We start from the raw sequence: 18087 nt of genomic DNA on the forward strand, positions 1-18087 counted from the left end.
GTTTAAAGTATAATTTGTCTGCACTTCTCTCCCTGCTCACTCTGAGTTGTTCCGGTCTCTCTTTCTATTTCACTTATTTGTTCTAAGTGCAGCCTGACCTTCTCAGTGCTGCTGGAGTCAGTGTGTGTGTGTGTGGCACCTTGTATTACTATCCTTGTGGGGACCTACATCTGTTTATACAGTCACGTGTGGGGACTCGCCTCCCTTATGGGGACATCATGGAGGGAATCATTAATTTTAGGGGGAAGACTTGGTTAGGGTTAGGCATGTGTTGGTTATGTTTAAGGTTAGGATAAGTCTCCAGGAAATGCATGTAAGTCAATGTAATGTCCCCTGAAGTGGTGTGTGTGTGTGCATCTGTGTGTGTGTGTGTACAGAGTTGTAATTTAAGTGCAGGTACCACTATACTGTATGTGGATTTAAGACTTAGTTTTCTTAATACTTACAAAACTAAAAATGTAATTTCCATCAATCTCAGCTTCACTGTGTGTTGATTTAAGTTCAGAATAAACAGGGTAAAGCGTTCATATCGTAATGAGTCGATATTCTAAAGTTTTCTAAGTGGCAGGCAGTGAATAAATGTCAATGTTTCATAATAAGGAAAAGTCAAAGTACCCAAAGTGTTTGCTCTTTTCAGCGTAAATCTCATAGATGCCATGTGTTGAATTGAATCTGGGACAACAGGTGAGAGGCTGCGTTCCCATATGTATGTTTCGTTGCACACATTGACTATGTCTTCTGTCTTCCTTACCGTCCTCCCATAAAAGACCCACAATGCTTCAGCTAATGAGCATCTATCAGTATGTCTTTGTAAGAAAATAAAGTCTACTCCCACACACAGCTGAATATCATTTTATAAAAAGAGAATTTATTTCAAAGTTTTTTTTTCGCTTCGGAGATTGAAGCACATAGTAAAGCAACATTACAATGTTCTGAAAATATAAGTGTGATGCTGTAACATTTTTTTTAAATCTTAATCTTTCTTAACATGTTTTTTGTTGTAATACTGGAATATTCTGCATGTATACTAAAATAAGAACTTTTAAAATTGTACAAATCGGTACCATAAAACTTGACAGAGAATAAGAAGGAGGCGTTCTCTCACTGCAACAAACACAGATTGCTAGTCTCCTCTTGAGCGCGGAGGAAGAGCGAAGAAACGCCAAATAATGAAACAAAATGAAGAACAAAAGAAATGAAAGGTTGTTCGCACACATGTGAAGTTCATCTTTCACTTTCGGCAGTATGTTGGTTATCGCTGTAGAAAAACCAACATTTTTAAACAACCATAAACATCACATTTGCAAAGAGTTAAACATGAACTTGTTCCTGTGTGGCTGCAGCCAAAGAAAGAACAGTTATTGTCATACAAATTAAGATAATAATAACAATAATAATAATAAAAAACAACAATAATAATAATCATAATATAATAACATTAAAAAAGAGATTGAAGCTGCACGATTAAAAAGGATGTTCTGGTTTCAGCCTCTCAGGAAACACACCTTGGGTTTTTTCCAGGCTGCACGCTTTATGTTTGATTAGCAACACGTGTTGATACAACAGCTGTTGCCGCCAACATAGGAAAAAACACAACGGTACATTTACTCCGTCTACATCAGGGGTGTCCAAACTTTCTTCAACGAGGGCCACATACAGAAAAATATCACTAGAGGTGAGGTATACTGCCTCATAAGTTAAGTTAGCAAAATGAATCAAAAGTCTGTAAATTATGTTAATCTACTTTAAGAAAAATAAACAGCTCTCCAGAGGGTTTCATGTATTGTGTTAGCAGGTTATTCCGTACTCAGATTTCTTACAATACGTGGAAATAGCAAGGGTTTATTTCAAGTTTGTTATGTATATAAGTTATTGGGCTTTTTTCGTATCAACTCAAAACGTGTTTTCCATTTTAATTTACTGAATGTATTTCAACATTGAGCTTATGAACACTACTGTGTAATATATGTTTACAGATATGTTTAATAAGTACAATACAAGGAAAGCTCAAATTTCAGTTTTGGGCCAAACTCCATTATACTTTTTGAATTTTCTGACGACCGATTCGAAATGTCCCGCGGACCACATTTGGCCCCCGGGCCGAAGTTTGGACACCCCTGCTCTACATGTACCGTGCCGACAGAAACCCCCACATCCTGTTTCAAGAGTGCAGGAGAAGTGATATATCGCATGTCTGCACACCGCTCTGTACATTCCTATCATGGAGAATAGTTTGCTTTCTGGATATACTTTTCAAAAACAAAAAGGAGAACGGAGAGAATGCACCGCGTTGCAAGAGTGTCCGTTAAGATTAAGGCGATTTTTAGAGCTCACAGGTTTTTACTGATTGATCATCATTGGTGGACTCCGAATGAGGAAGTGATCGTTCATTGGTGGACTCTGTGTTTTGGAAGTGATTGTTGATGGGAGGGAAAGGGGGGACACAATCGGGGGTGTGGAGAAGGGCAGGTTTTTCTTTTCACATCTTCTCTGCAGTGAAGAATGAAAAACATGGAGTCATCCACAAATCAAATCCATGTTGAGTCTTTTTGGGAGTATAAAAAAAAGGAGTTGGTAGCATGTTCACAGACACTCAGACAGTCCTCGTGAGTTCATTTGTCTGCGTGTCGCTACTGAAGCTAGCGGTCTCTATGGATACTCTTGTTCTGTTTACCCCTGGAGTTGTTGTTTATTTATTATAAGGCCACCATACTGTGAAGATGCTGTGAGCGCCTTCAGAGTATCAACAACCCAGAGTCTGTCACGCTATCTAAACCACAGTACCTGCTGAATCTGCACACACAACAACACATTGGAAAAGCATTTTGTTTCACCCCCACCGACACATAAACACTTCTCTTCCATAACATCAGGCAGCTGCTGGATCCCATGCTAACTTTTTCTTTTAATTCGCTTTTCTTCCTTGAAATACAGCCCATTCAGAAACGTGTCAAGGTCAAATCTCTCTGGGGATCCATCGAGGACCTACGTCAATCCAGTCCAGAAACGTGTAGAACCTCTAAGAAACTAAACAGCTAGCTAAAAGCAGCTCATTTTGATCACACAGCAACATTTTTGCCCCAACAATTTACTTTCCAACGGACAAACTGGTGACATAACAAATCTCCCAGCCCTGCAATGCTCGAGTCTGTAGAAAGAGAAAGGGGAAAGAGACATACTGGAGACATTTGGGGAAAAAGTGGTAGCGTAGTCCAAGCGTTCTTCACGTGTTCATTAACAAATCGTCTTGGAGGACCATGGAAAGGAACGTCCGTTGACACATTGGCATGTACTGATCAGGTTGGTAACAAGTGGGTACTGGGGAGTGTTAACCCTCAGTTAACAAATCCTCATGGAATCAATAAATCAGAAGGGGGCGTCCACTCGGTAAGACCACTGTTAAGAGTCTTCTTCATCCTCATCGTCCATGAAGCAGTCTTTGGTTCCGTACAAATCCGCCAGCTTCTTAAATCTCGGCCCCCAACTCTGCAAGTAGTCATAATCCAAGTCAGATTCGGTCGTGACGGACTCGAGGGAACTCAACGACCCCGCCAAAGATCCTCTGCCCTCGTATCCGTAGATCTGAATGGAGTCGTAGGGCGGTGCCGTCGCGTCGCTGTCGGCTTCCGCAATCCTCGATTTGATGAAGTCGTCAACGTCCACGCTGTGTCCAGTATGGCCGCCGCCGGGCCTCAGGGGGAACTGGAGCTCCGGTTTGATGTCCTTTCTTGGCAGGAAACCGTTGGCACCGTCTGGGTTCTGGGCGAATACAAAGAGAGAAGCAGTCAGATAAACCCGCACGATACTTTGTCAAAGCAAGTTTCGCAACATCAACAAGGAAACAGATGTTTAAAGTAAAAGGTTCACTGCAAACATCATTAGTAGAGATGGCAAAAGTGCACACATGCTTTACTCAAGTAGAAGTACAGATACTCGTGTTTACAAATACTCTGGTAAAAGTAGAAGTACTGACTAAACTTCTTTACTCAAGTAAAAGTAAAGAGGCTTTGAAATGTACTTCAGTAAAAAGTACCCATAACTAACAGCTGCTTTAAAGAGTACCTGACCTCCCTTTATATTAATAGAACAATAATGTCATTGTTAGCTAATGAATGTTTCCATGCTGAACAACGGCAACATGACAACGTTTCCATTGGTCCCTCTTCTTTAGAGAAGACCAGGAAATGATGGATACACGGATCGTGTTCAAATCAATAGGCACGCAATGACTCTAAAGAATAATGATCACGCATCAAACACACATTCAGACTAAAGGAACCAGCTGTTTGGAAAATGAGAGAAGTAGAAAGTACAGGTATTTGAGTTCAACATGTAAGAAGTAGAAAGTACAGGTATTTGAGTTCAACATGTAAGAAGTAGAAAGTACAGGTATTTGAGTTCAACATGTAAGAAGTAGAAAGTACAGGTATTTGTGTTCAACATGTGAGAAGTAGAAAGTACAGGTATTTGAGTTCAACATGTAAGAAGTAGAAAGTACAGGTATTTGTGTTCAACATGTAAGAAGTAGAAAGTACAGGTATTTGGGTTCAACATGTGAGAAGTAGAAAGTACAGGTATTTGAGTTCAACATGTAAGAAGTAGAAAGTACAGGTATTTGTGTTCAACATGTGAGAAGTAGAAAGTACAGGTATTTGAGTTCAACATGTAAGAAGTAGAAAGTACAGGTATTTGGGTTCAACATGTAAGAAGTAGAAAGTACAGGTATTTGAGTTCAACATGTAAGAAGTAGAAAGTACAGGTATTTGTGTTCAACATGTGAGAAGTAGAAAGTACAGGTATTTGAGTTCAACATGTAAGAAGTAGAAAGTACAGGTATTTGGGTTCAACATGTAAGCAGTAAAAGTAAAAAGTCGTCAGAAAAATAAGTAGTGGAGTAAAGTACTGATACCAGAAAGATGTACTTAAGTACAGTAACAAAGTATTTGTACTCCACTACTTCCCACCTCTGGTTCTGAGTGAGTACAAAGAAAGCACCAGTCTGACATTTTTTCGTTCATCACAGCAATTACGTTTGCAACAACAAGAAACAAGGAAACAGACCTTTAAGATTTAAAGGCAAAGGAAGTTCAAGACCCTTTAATGGATAATTGAGCTTGGGTTAAACTCCATATATAACTTTAGGATTAACTGATGCATAAAGGAGTTCTTCAGTGTAACCATTTTGAATCCTGAGACCCTGACTCTTTGCTGTTCAGGACATGGTCATGGTATAATGCTGATTTATAGAGTTTCTCAAAGGGTTGACCTTAAATCTTTGAGCAGATTTTAATATATCGTAAACACTTGTCAAATACAGGAGAATCATGTGTGTACTCGCTCGGAAAGACCTAATGCGGTGGAGAAAAATAAATAATTAGTTTTGTCCTTTTATTTATTTCCAAGTGCTTTTTATGCTTTGAGAGTCAAATGGTGAGCCACATGTATCTTCAAGGCCTACTGTTTATTTTCTTCTTTTTAATGCTGCTTTAATTCTATTTTGAGATGTTTAAATTCTAGTATTGTTTATTTCTACTATGTAATGCCTTGTTTTGTTTTGTTGTTTTTTATGCTGCTGCAAAGCAAACATTTCCCAAATTAGGATCAATAAAGTAACTCTTATCTTACCTTATATAATTTCCACCTTTTAATCAACCTTAAGTTAGTTAACGAGAAAGAGCTGAAGAAAAATGGTGCTGGCTAATGAGGTACAAAGTGTTAAAATATCGACAAATGCTAAAGCTGAATATGAACAAAGTATAGGTACTTTTTGAGATACCTGCAGTGTAGCGATGTCGAAAGCCTCCGTGTCTTCCTCACCGCCTCCTTCATCATCGTACGTGATGATATTCTCCCTGATGTCCTCCTCCTCAAACACTATCAATGGCTCCTTCTTCTGACGCCTCAATGCAACAAACAACACAACGATTGCTGCCAAAGAGAAACACAAGAATCAGAAATCGTGCTGCATTTAAGGATTACATAACAATCCTCACACAATCTCTGTGAAGAAAGGAGGGAAGTCAGCATTGGATCATTAGTATGCACTGTGGGAGATGGTGTGATTAGACCTTGGACAGTTTAATTAATACCATCACTGTATTGTGCTGTACACATTAATTATTCTCATGCCAGATGTTCAAAACTCTCGTTTGGTAGTACTTAGGGCAGAAAGAAGCGTAATCGCCACCTGTGAGAATACATTGGATAATACATTACAGAAAATAACAAACCGGATAACAGCTGCAATGTGGGAAAACCAAAGAGCTGATGAATATAATCAAGGCTGCAGACAACATTTAAAGATTTCTTTAGAGTCATTCAGGCCCACTTTCACAAAATAACCCAACAACAAAAACTGTCATTCTGTTACGTCCTAGAAAATATGATTACGCAAGGAGAGAAGTGATTTTGAAGTGGCTGATACACATGTGACTCGAGGTTATTTTAACAAAAGCTTGAGCGATGCAGTGCAACATTAACAGCCTGTCTCCTATTCCCACATTTCACCAATTTGTAAAGTACATTTTGGACGTGTTTGGCGTTATTTGGACATACATTTGACAGACTTTGACATATAGACGTTACCCACTATGGCTGTATGCGAAAAAAGCAAACGTCCGAATTATTATGACTGGACATAAAACTGACTTTTCACCTCCAGCTTTTAGAACAAGTCTTTTGTGATGTTCGACCCAAATGCGTGAATAAAAGCGCCGGAGAATTGACAGCCATCCAGTAGGTGTGTTGGTACAGTTTCTTAGCAGTTTCTGGCATGAAATTGTGGATCGAGAAGTCTTACACAAAACACCAAAGCAGCTCTTACTGGAGAGATAATACGATCCTGAAAAGGGATAACAAAATCAAAAAACTGACCAAAATCGGCCGACAGATTTAAGGAACCGCATTAGTTGATTATGGACAAATCACAGAACGACTATACTGCGTTATAGCATGCTTCCTGTACCAAGGGAACACATATATTCTGATCTCCCGTTCGGTGCTTGGAAAGGGAAACTCTCGACAACTCGTCTCGTCCTCGTCCTATCTTTCTAAAATAGCTTCCCAGTTATTATTGATTTGATTTCTTTACATTTAGTTTTTCATATTCTCATGTTGAATTTTTAGGATTTGAGACCTTAATCATGTTGTGACCCCTTCTTAAAAAACTGTTCATTTAAATTGGAGTACTATTGGATGCTGATGACGATGACTTAATCTTTTATTTTCATGTACGCTAGAGGACGACCAGAAACGTGTTTACGCTTCTTCTTGTCCCTTTTGAACACGACAGAAACTATTTGAGAATAAATATATATATATATTTTTATACCTTGAACGTTTTTTTTATTTTGTTTTGTTTTGTTTCTAACACCAATAATAAAGGAGAATGTGAGAAAATAACTAATGAAGAATAAGTTTATAAATAAAAGCTTCCCAATCGAGCAAATCTCCCAATTTTTAAGCAACGTCTTATCTCCTCACCGAGCAGAATGACGATGCAATAACACAGACTGTAACACCCCTTGCTGTTAAATATCAACCATGTGCAATATATATATATATATATATATATATATATATATATATATATATATATGCCGTTAATAACAGTGCAATATATACCTGGTTGTTAAACCCTCAGAACTGTTACAGGATATTATAATTTTTTTATCTTTAAAGGTCACCTATCATACTACTTTTAAGGCAATAGCACAGGTCTCAGATATATAAAAATATATGAAAAACATGTCTATGAAGTGTTTTGCTCAAAATACCAAACAGATCATTCTAGCCATGCCTCATATCCCTCTATTTCACTTCCTGTTTCAAAAGTGCTGATTTGGGTATAAAGCTTTAAAAAGGAGGGGTCTGAGCTCATGCGGGACCCGGCAGTTACTGTCTAAACTAAATGCTGCCGTGATGAAACGCCATATCATGGATTATCAAGGATTCTCTCTGAAACAGTTTGGAGCTCAAAGGCTTTCTCTCTTGCCGGTTATACCACAAGGTGAGTTATTTTTTACTTCCTGCTTCTTCACACACATGCTCTCCAGTACAGGTTAGCTCTGAGTGTTAGCGATGCTAATGTAAACACCGACCATATTACGTCCAAAACAGTCGGGCATTGTTTCTGATAGCTACGTTTCTGATTGGGCCATTTCAGATATTACGTCATATCGGACGCAAATCTGGATCAGCTCCGTTGTTCCCCATTTTTAGAGATTTGGGTACGGAGGAAAAGAGAGAGGGTTTTATTTCCTGACGCTGCGTGAGTTCCCTGACACACCGGGGACACATGTTGATGTATAAAAGACATCAACAAGTGCATTCTGCATGATAGGTCCCCTTTAATACTTTTCTATGCATGCTTCTTAGCTAACATTAAGCTGTCTTTGGCTCTTTTCTGCTGTAACAATATACATTTCCCCTCTGGAACTAATGATTCTGATTCTGACACACTCAGGATATACTGTCACACTGACAGCTTATTATTTCTGCCTAGTTCTGCCTGTTGTTTCTGCACTTTGTTGCAGACTTTGACCTAAAATTGCCTATTCCATTTTTACAGGTATTCTGGTTCTCACCCAGCAGAATCACGATGCAGGCCAGGATAGCGATCAGCGCACCGGTGCTCAGCCCCGCTGCGAGGACGTACGGCTCCACGTTGCAGGACAGGATGGTGCCTCTGGAGTCACAGGAGCACACTCTGATGGTCAGGGTGTTGGTGCTTCTCATGGAGGGCAGGCCGTTGTCGTTTATCTCGATGGGAAGGTAGTAAACATCCTGGGTCCCGCGGCTGAATCCTTTACGGAGAACATAGATGCTGGCTGTGCTGTCTGTGGAGAAAGATACAAATACATATATTGAAATGAGCAATTATTGGAATATCATATGTAGGATTCAGGATTCAAGGCTTTTATTGTCATTTTTACATAGCTACAGTGTAGTGTAGACACATTTTGCAGTATTCACTTTTCAAACTTTTATGACCTTTATTATTACACTTGTAGGGCCATACTTGTTGCATTTATTTCCTAACCTTTAAAGAGGCTTTTTGAGTAAAACTCCTTTTTCTCCTACTTGTTACACATAGCTGCTATTGGCTAGCGCTCCAACCATAGACTGTATATATAAATGGACGTAGTGTCCGTGACGTCACCCATAGGATTCTGCAGAGTTGCCGTGAAGCCCTTAGTAGGCGGAGTCGGCCACTAACGGCTCGACTGTGACGTCAGTCTAATCCCGCCTGCTCCAAATAAGGGCAAAGAGGCGGAGCCGAGGCGGGACCTGCTGCCTCCGAACTGGAAGTAAACAGAGCTAGCTCAGGCTAAGAAGCTAAGCTAACATGAAATACATGCATACCAAGTTACTGCTAACAGTGTAGTTCCCCTATATAAACGTTACATTCATAATCAAATGAGACAATCTGCAAGAGAATTAGCTATATTTTGTTATTCTTAATGCTTGTCATTCACACGTTGAGAAAAGACGGACTCCACCGCCCGGACCTAACGGAGCCGCAGTGGGCTAGCTCCGGGACGCCGGCTGGAGCTAGCCCCCTGTGGCTCCGTTAGCTCCGGCGGCCACCACTGGGATAATTGGGTCCCCTATTAACATTTGCTCCCGTTTAGCATTATGGGCATCATAGATAGACTATAAAAGTCTTACCCAAGGCTGAATCATAAACTAAAATGTAAAGGGTTACGTCCTTAGCTGTCTAATAAGTAGCAAGCTAAGCTACCAAGCACATGTATAATTTTAGACTTCTTGGAAGTTCTGTTAGTACATTCAAGCGCACAGCACAACATTTTAATTGTCTGGTATTTGTAACAATATTCCCTAAAAGGCACAATCACCACGAACACGGCTAAAGGGTCAAGTACAGTAACTACAACTAACTAACGTTGTAGCCTCTATGGTTGTAGCCTAGCAGAGTGGACAAGTTGCTGTTAGCTGACAGTGAGGTATGTACGTGTCCATCAAAGTGACCACGCCCTAATTTATGCATAACTTTAAAGCTTAATATTAATTAAACAGATGAGTTGAGAAAAAATGCACCCCCCCAATCCATATTCATGAAGGGGGAATCTAACTATACAGAGAATATGGTTTTTTGAACCACGATGTAAACATGTTTATTTCTGCTGTAAAGTTGGGCATTTTAAAATGGGGGTCTATGGAAATTGCTCCCTTCTGCAGCCTGCTCCTACTGGCCACTAGATGAACTGCAGTGTGTGGCACTTCCGTATTAGCGTCCCGGCTCTTCCCCAGAGTTTGCCGCTTGGCTCCAACACATTGTACGCAATAGGGGCGGGACATCTCTAAGCGGTTGATCAATCACAACAAAGCCGACCAGCTAACCAATCAGAGCAGACTGGGCTCTGGTTTCAGACGGAGGGTGAAAAGAGGTGCTGCAGCACAGACAGTATGAGAACAATAAAGAGCTTTTTGAACATTAAAGCATTTAGACATGTCCCAGTAGAGACACTATGTACTGATATCTTGACCAAGCTCAACTCAGCATGATTGCAATTCCCACTTTTGTGTTCTTCAGTCCCTCTTCTTCTCGTTCTATATTATTCTTATTCTTGCCTTTCTGTGTCTCATTTTCTTTCCGTAAGACTCTCTCGCAGCCCTCACGGAACTTAATTCAATCAGTCGGCCCCCTAAGATATATGTACAGACGGACAGAGACCCCACTGCAATTAATACAGCCCGCACAACATGTGTGCATTCACTGGTGTGTGAGAGAGATTCAGAGCACCTGCTGCTCTCTACAAGGAGGTGTGAGCCTCCATCTGGCTATGCTTTGATCTAATCTGAGTGGAAGGGGGTGGGGGGGGGGGGGGGGGTGGAGGCATAGCAGCAGATGAAGAAACGGTAATGCTAGAAAAAGGGTGGGAAACATATAGAAACGAGATGAATAGAATAAGACGTTAAAGATCTCCTACCTCTGTTGTCTTTGACGGAGAAGTTGTGGTTGTGGGCGACTTCCGGAGCGAGCCTGAAGGTGAAGTGTTGTCTGTGAGCCATCAAGTCTTTGTCCACGGCGCTCACTGTTTCAATAACCTGACACACACACAGGAACACACAGAAACAAATGTCAACTACTATCCGGGTACATGTCATCTTTGATTTGCAAATATCTCACTAAAACACATCCATATATGTGGACGTAAATACACATCAGAAAGAAATTTGTGTCGATTACTGTTTATTTTTACCTAAATCCCCCCCAAAACACACACACACACACACACACACACACACACACACACACACACACACACACACACACACACACACGTACCTTTCCCGGCGCAACAGTTTCACACATGTGGACTTCGTTGTTGGTGGCGAACTCCGGGGCGTTGTCATTTACATCTTTCACTTTGATGTTCACACGCACTTTGGTGTCTTGGTGATGTCCTCCTGCACACACACACACACACACACACACACATGGACACATGGACACACACACACACACACACACACACACACACACACACACACACACACACACACACACACACACACATCATCAGTATGTTGCCTCCTATACAGAAACCTAAAGCTTATTTAAAACAGTCATATGTGCCTGAATGTGTGTGTGATTGCCTGAGTGTCTGCTGTGTAATCTGAATCAACCCAACTCAAAAATAACCATGAATATTTTCCAGACAGATTGCCTGTCAATCACTCCGCCACTCAGCCGGCTTTTTGTTATTTCTGATTTATAGAAATTACAGGCACGATGTTGCGAGACGTCAATATATCCAGTCAGTGTGCCGCGCTGTTCGACTGCTCCCACACTTTCTTTCTACTGAGTCTGTTTTGATATGCTAAAGCGACAAATGTCAAGTCAATACTGGTCTATAGTGTTTCATATTAACTCTGGTTATAGTGTTTATATTGTACTGTTTGTATCTGCTACTTCTATACGGGTTTGTCCTGCTTTTCAGAGTGTTAGTTCCTTTTAATACTGTTCAGGCTTTAGGTTCTTCTTCTTGCACTTCTGGTTGTTTTCTAACTGCATTTAGTTCTCCCAGTACTCTGTGCAATGGCAATGAAGTTGAATCTAATCTTATTCCATATCTACTGAAGATTAAAATTATGGGAAACATGTGTGATGCAGACCGAATGTCTAAACAGCCAAAATAGACCGTTTTCTTGATGAATCGGGGGCTCAACTCAAGGAGAAAACACTTCACTGTCCATTTCTGTAAAGAACATCACATCCGCGCTGCCTTGCATATTTCTAATTCTAGTCACTAAGACTTTTCCACTACCCTGTCATTACCAGACATTTATTTAGCTTTCCAGGGCCTGTTAGCGGTTAGCGTAGCCTGCAATGGTCCCAGTTTTGTGGGCTGCGAGCTCTTTTCCATCTGGCCGTCTGGCGTCCATCGCGCCACAGGGAAACCACGAGGCGCTCTGGTAGTTTGAGCCCCGACCACAGAATAGCAGGGTGGGGCGGCTGTGGCTCACAGATTCAGAGTTAGAGTGGTCGAAACCGGGGAGAAAAAGCTCCAGAGGGGCTGTGACACGACGGGCATTCTCCCCTTTCTTCGCCCCTCAGACTTTCTGTATAGTTAGCAGAAGTTTTTGTGGTGTGGATTGGATACTAAAGTTTCTGGGGCCTCAACTTTGCTTTTTCTCATGCTGTGTCAGGGTTTCGATTCATGTTTGTGTCACTTAGCAGCGACCAAAAAACGTTATGTGCTGAACCTCATTCACACAGTAATATACAGTTTAATTAAAGTGAACAGCTGAAATATATAACCAGTCGCAATTCATGGTGTGTCGACATCTGTTTCTACTGTATGCTTTTAGACTTTCTTTCATATGGTCATATTTATTGTTCGTATTGTTAAAAGAAAACCGACAAAAATCTAAGGTTAATTCGTCTTTGGCATCCAAGACATCCTACACATTATATATATCAGTATTTGTTTCTATTTCAGAGCAAAACTTTACATTAAATGCAGAAAAACTTCCAAACCAGGGTTAAAACGAGTTACTCTGAACAAAAATAACAGCACCAAGCTTCTCCTTGAGGCCAATCCCTCCTAGCTGAATATATAATTACTTAGCCGAGTTTCAGGCAGTTCTTCAGACATTCACAGCGAATAATGCTAACTTTAGGTCCCACCCAGAGAGTATAAATTAAAGACGGCAGCTTAAAAAGCCCGTAAATGTTGTTCATAACATGTAATGGAGTGGATCCAGAGCCGCAGAATGACAGGGTGGGATCTGAACGGCAGAAAACGTACAGTCTGGTGGCTGTCTGGGATTTTTCCATCTGACTTTTTCTCTTCATCCTATATCAGAGTACAACATTTCAGCGGCATAAAGTCTGACAGCCAAGAGTACATTCTGGCTGACTTTAGCTCTTCTGTAATAAATCAGAACTGACAGTCTCATTGCCATTGTGTCACTTCACATTTAAACCTAACAAGTCCTAACTGTCCAGACGAGACAATAAAGAGTCACGATCCACAACAATTTGTGTTTGTGTTTGTTTCCTATATCTGAGAGAAATTCGGAGACGTCCACATGCCAACATAGATCAGCTTAAGTCCCTTTTTACTCATCCCTATCATGCTTTTGGGGTATTCACTTTCCCGTAGTGTGTTTACATCACTTTTGGTGCATTTAAATGGTCTGCAAAGGATACACTCCCTAAGTTCACGCCTGAGGGAGTTTCTCTCCCACACACTCCTTCTATTAGCTAGCACTCCAACACATTGCACATGATAGGCTAATGGGCGGGACATCTCTACGCGGTTTACCAATCACGACAGAGCCGGCCAGCTAACCAATCAGAGCAGACTGGGCTCTGGTTTCAGACAGAGGGTGAAAAGAGGTGCTGCAGCACAGGCAGTATGAGAACAATAAAGAGCTTTTTGAACATTAAAGCATGGAGACATGTAGAGACACTACATACTGATATACACCTGAATATCAGCAGGAGAGGACTCTTTAAAGTAGAGACACTACATACTGATATACACCTGAACATCAGCAGGAGAGGACTCTTTAAAGTAGAGACACTACATACTGATATACACCTGAACATCAGCAGGAGAGGACTCTTTAAAGTAGAGACACTACATACTGATATACACCTGAACATCAGCAGGAGAGGACTCTTTAAAGTAGAGGCACTACATACTGATATACACCTGAACATCAGCAGGAGAGGACTCTTTAAAGTAGAGACACTACATACTGATATACACATGAACATCAGCAGGAGAGGACTCTTTAAAGTAGAGACACTACATACTGATATACACCTGAACATCAGCAGGAGAGGACTCTTTAAAGTAGAGACACTACATACTGATATACACCTGAACATCAGCAGGAGAGGACTCTTTAAAGTAGAGACACTACATACTGATATACACCTGAACATCAGCAGGAGAGGACTCTTTAAAGTAGAGACACTACATACTGATATACACCTGAACATCAGCAGGAGAGGACTCTTTAAAGTAGAGACACTACATACTGATATACACCTGAACATCAGCAGGAGAGGACTCTTTAAAGTAGAGACACTACATACTGATATACACCTGAACATCAGCAGGAGAGGACTCTTTAAAGTAGAGGCACTACATACTGATATACACCTGAACATCAGCAGGAGAGGACTCTTTAAAGTAGAGGCACTACATACTGATATACACCTGAACATCAGCAGGAGAGGACTCTTTAAAGTAGAGACACTACATACTGATATACACCTGAACATCAGCAGGAGAGGACTCTTTAAAGTAGAGACACTACATACTGATATACACCTGAACATCAGCAGGAGAGGACTCTTTAAAGTAGAGACACTACATACTGATATACACCTGAACATCAGCAGGAGAGGACTCTTTAAAGTAGAGACACTACATACTGATATACACCTGAACATCAGCAGGAGAGGACTCTTTAAAGTAGAGACACTACATGCTGATATACACCTGAACATCAGCAGGAGAGGACTCTTTAAAGTAGAGACACTACATACTGATATACACCTGAAAATGAACATATTTGTGGCCCTTCTTAAGATATCTCTATATTTAGATCTTGTCTGTGCACACGTACCTATCTCTGTGGCGGACGCAGAGATGTTATGCCAGGCCTGAGCTTCTCTGTCCAGGGGTCTTTTCGTGGTGATCATGCCGTCTTCTGGGTTTATGCTGAAGAACTGCTCTATATCTGTGTACAGAGGGATCATGTACCTAAACGGAGAAAAAACACACACATTTAACACTGTTATCACACATGAGGGACATATTGAGCTTCCAATATTATGGAGATCATTTGGTTTCAACTCAAATACAATAACATAAAGTGTAATTTCTGTATAGCATGTCTTGCTGTTTCAAAAAAGTCTGGACTCAGTGATTTTCTGTTGATTTTCATAAAAAGTTTGTAATCCTATTTAGCATATTCTGTTTGAAAAACTCTTCATGTAATCTGCGTACAAGTTGTAAAGCAATATTTCTCTGAGTCATATTGTTTGTTCAGTGTAGCTGAAGGAACACTATTTAAAAGGGATGTTGTTTTGGCAACTTTCCAATACACAGTGGAGCGAACATTGAAATTCTCCCACTGCTACAAGTCTGACTAAGTAAATGTGTGTGTGTGTGTGTGTGTGTGTGTGTGTGTGTGTGTGTGTGTGTGTGTGTGTGTGTGTTACCTGACGGGATTGTTGGCAACATCAGTGTCTTTTGCGTGGACTCGTCCCACCGAGGTGCCTTCAGGCGCGTTTTCTTCTACCTCAAAAGTGTAACTGGGAGCTACGAACGCAGGAGGCTCATCAGCATCCTCCACTGAGATCTGCAAAACACACATTTGAAACACTCCTGTGATATTTATCCAGTCGCTCTCCTGCTCATGCATACAAACACGTTTTTTTACATACCTTTATTGTGGCTTCGTCCTTATACGGCCCCCATGAGACGTACTGAGGATCGATGTGAGGGTTGGATCCCTCCACCTTCAAAGTGTACGACCTCTTCGTCTCAAAGTCCACGGGCTGAGAGATAGAAAGAGAAAGTACAGAGGTCATTAAATCACCAAATCTCTGAAAGTTCATCAATATTTTATTGCAATATTGTTTGGGGGTGGCCTTCGCGGAAACATTTTGTTAGGATTGCAACCGATCAGAATCCACATCTCATATTTCCGAAACTATTCATGCTAAATACGTGTTTTTTTTTGCAATATTCTTTCGCCATTTATCAGATATTTTGTTGCTGCCTTTCTCTAGATATTTGATATCCATCTATCCATGTTGTATTACACTCTTTGTTTTATTTCAAGTAGATAATTATCACTACTATTGCTTAGAAGTCAGTAAAAGTGTATAAACCAATATCCCTCTCACACACACCAAACACACATACATTTCAGAATCACACCTCCATTTTTTATACATGTAATTGTTATTTTAAGGGGACCTATAGGGGTGTCTGCATCTTCCTGTTCTCTATATTATGTATCTGTTATGTAAACCCATTCATAGTATCTGTTTCTACTACATGCATATCTTTGTGCAGTGTAATGATGTCTATCTAAAGCACTGTTGAGCCACTGCAGACACTGCGAAAAGCATTGAGTCACCAGTGTCATATCCTTGTTCTCTGATAGGGGGAGCTGTTGCTACATGAATGAAAACATGTCAGTTTAGCAGTCCAACTTTTACCATAATCCCTACGGACGCACAATGCACAATACTTTGATATGACATGAGTAGTTTGGACCCAGAATTAATCCTTCGTTTGTTTCTTGTTGATGGAAACTAAATAATTCTGTTTTTAAAGAGTCACGATTAGATTTGGGAGTTTGGGACCCCACAGGAGAAAAGGGAGTGTTTGGAGATTTAATTCCCAGGACAGAAGAACTGCACTTCCACTTGTTTCCACCTATTTAATACACCCTTTTATAATCGACACGAGTGAATTAAGAATACATTACCATTAAAAAATCGTTGGCATTGCTTTTCAATATCACAGATAGGCCACCGTTCAACCCTGAGATTCAATTCTCTCGCATTGAGTTGAGCTCCAATTCACTTACTCCGTATTGGGAGAAAACACATTGACTTGTAATGGCCTCGCTATTGAATTGACTTGAGTGTGTGCTTTGAGGCATGACACTCAATGGCCCCACAAGAAAACCTTACACATTTCACTCACGTCACCTTTTCATTCAGTCATAACAGAAGAAAGTGGCCTAGCGATTACAGAGCAATGACTATGGGTGTATAAAGAGAACTGGATACAGCGTTGGAGACCTCTTTCATTCCTATGAGAGTTGCTCAGAGGCATGAAGCCAGTGACTCTTGATACCAAATGTATCTGGTCCAATAGAGCGTGCAGACTTGCGTTTTTGCTTAAGCCCCGCCTCTAATCCGCACGATCAAATACATGTACAGGTACAATAACTCCAGATTCGACTTTGAACACATTTTACAACTTTTAGACCCCAAAAGTTTTGTTACTGGCAACTATAAGAAGTCTCTTTTCCAATCTAAGTCACATCATAGACCCTATGCATTATATTAATGCACACAATGTACACAATATCTTGTTTTTTACTACTGCACATATTTTATTCTATTTCTATTACAAACATATTAAATATTGCTATTTTTTACTATATTTTGTAATCTTTTTTAATGTTATTATAGTTTTCTATCTGTGTTTTTAATTTTGTTTACGTCTATGCACCACAACACCAAGTACAATTACTCTATTTCTGATTCTGGTAAAAAGTGTTTTTGGGCCCAATGACACCACAAACTGACACATAAGTTTTAGTACCAACGTTTCGGTACATTTCCCGGGGGCTTGGCAATGACCCTCAACCCGATAAGCATGCTTCTAATCAATGTTCCTCTTTTCTCTAAATCTTACGGAAACACTTTAAGTCAACAATAGTTGGCAGTCATTGTGCATCAGCTACAGTTTAATACCAAAGGGATGATTATGAACACTTCTGCATTGCCAACAGCTCTTGGCTGCGACTTCAAGAGCAGATCCGTTGTAGACACAGTAAAGAAAAAACACA

The 18087-nt window shown here is 40.5% G+C and overlaps 1 protein-coding gene across 2 annotated transcripts in view; it reads right to left on the reverse strand.

The window, feature by feature from the left end:
• Window positions 1–846: 846 nt before the first annotated feature.
• cdh11 (cadherin 11, type 2, OB-cadherin (osteoblast)) overlaps window positions 847–18087 on the reverse strand; it is a 100870-nt gene continuing 83629 nt past the window's right edge. The window contains exons 9-16 of one of the 2 annotated variants that reach the window (XM_034229203.1): window positions 15938–16051; window positions 15713–15852; window positions 15115–15251; window positions 11312–11433; window positions 10953–11070; window positions 8586–8837; window positions 5777–5928; window positions 847–3759 (exon numbers count right to left, since the gene is read on the reverse strand). In XM_034229203.1, coding sequence (XP_034085094.1) covers window positions 3400–3759; window positions 5777–5928; window positions 8586–8837; window positions 10953–11070; window positions 11312–11433; window positions 15115–15251; window positions 15713–15852; window positions 15938–16051 — 1395 coding nt within the window. In that variant the 3' untranslated portion in view covers window positions 847–3399. Of the gene's footprint in view, window positions 3760–5764; window positions 5929–8585; window positions 8838–10952; window positions 11071–11311; window positions 11434–15114; window positions 15252–15712; window positions 15853–15937; window positions 16052–18087 lie in introns of both variants that reach the window. The other variant, XM_034229202.1, reaches the window with a different exon arrangement.

The sequence above is a fragment of the Gymnodraco acuticeps genome, unplaced genomic scaffold (assembly GCF_902827175.1).
Source record: "Gymnodraco acuticeps unplaced genomic scaffold, fGymAcu1.1, whole genome shotgun sequence".
NCBI lineage: Eukaryota > Metazoa > Chordata > Actinopteri > Perciformes > Bathydraconidae > Gymnodraco > Gymnodraco acuticeps.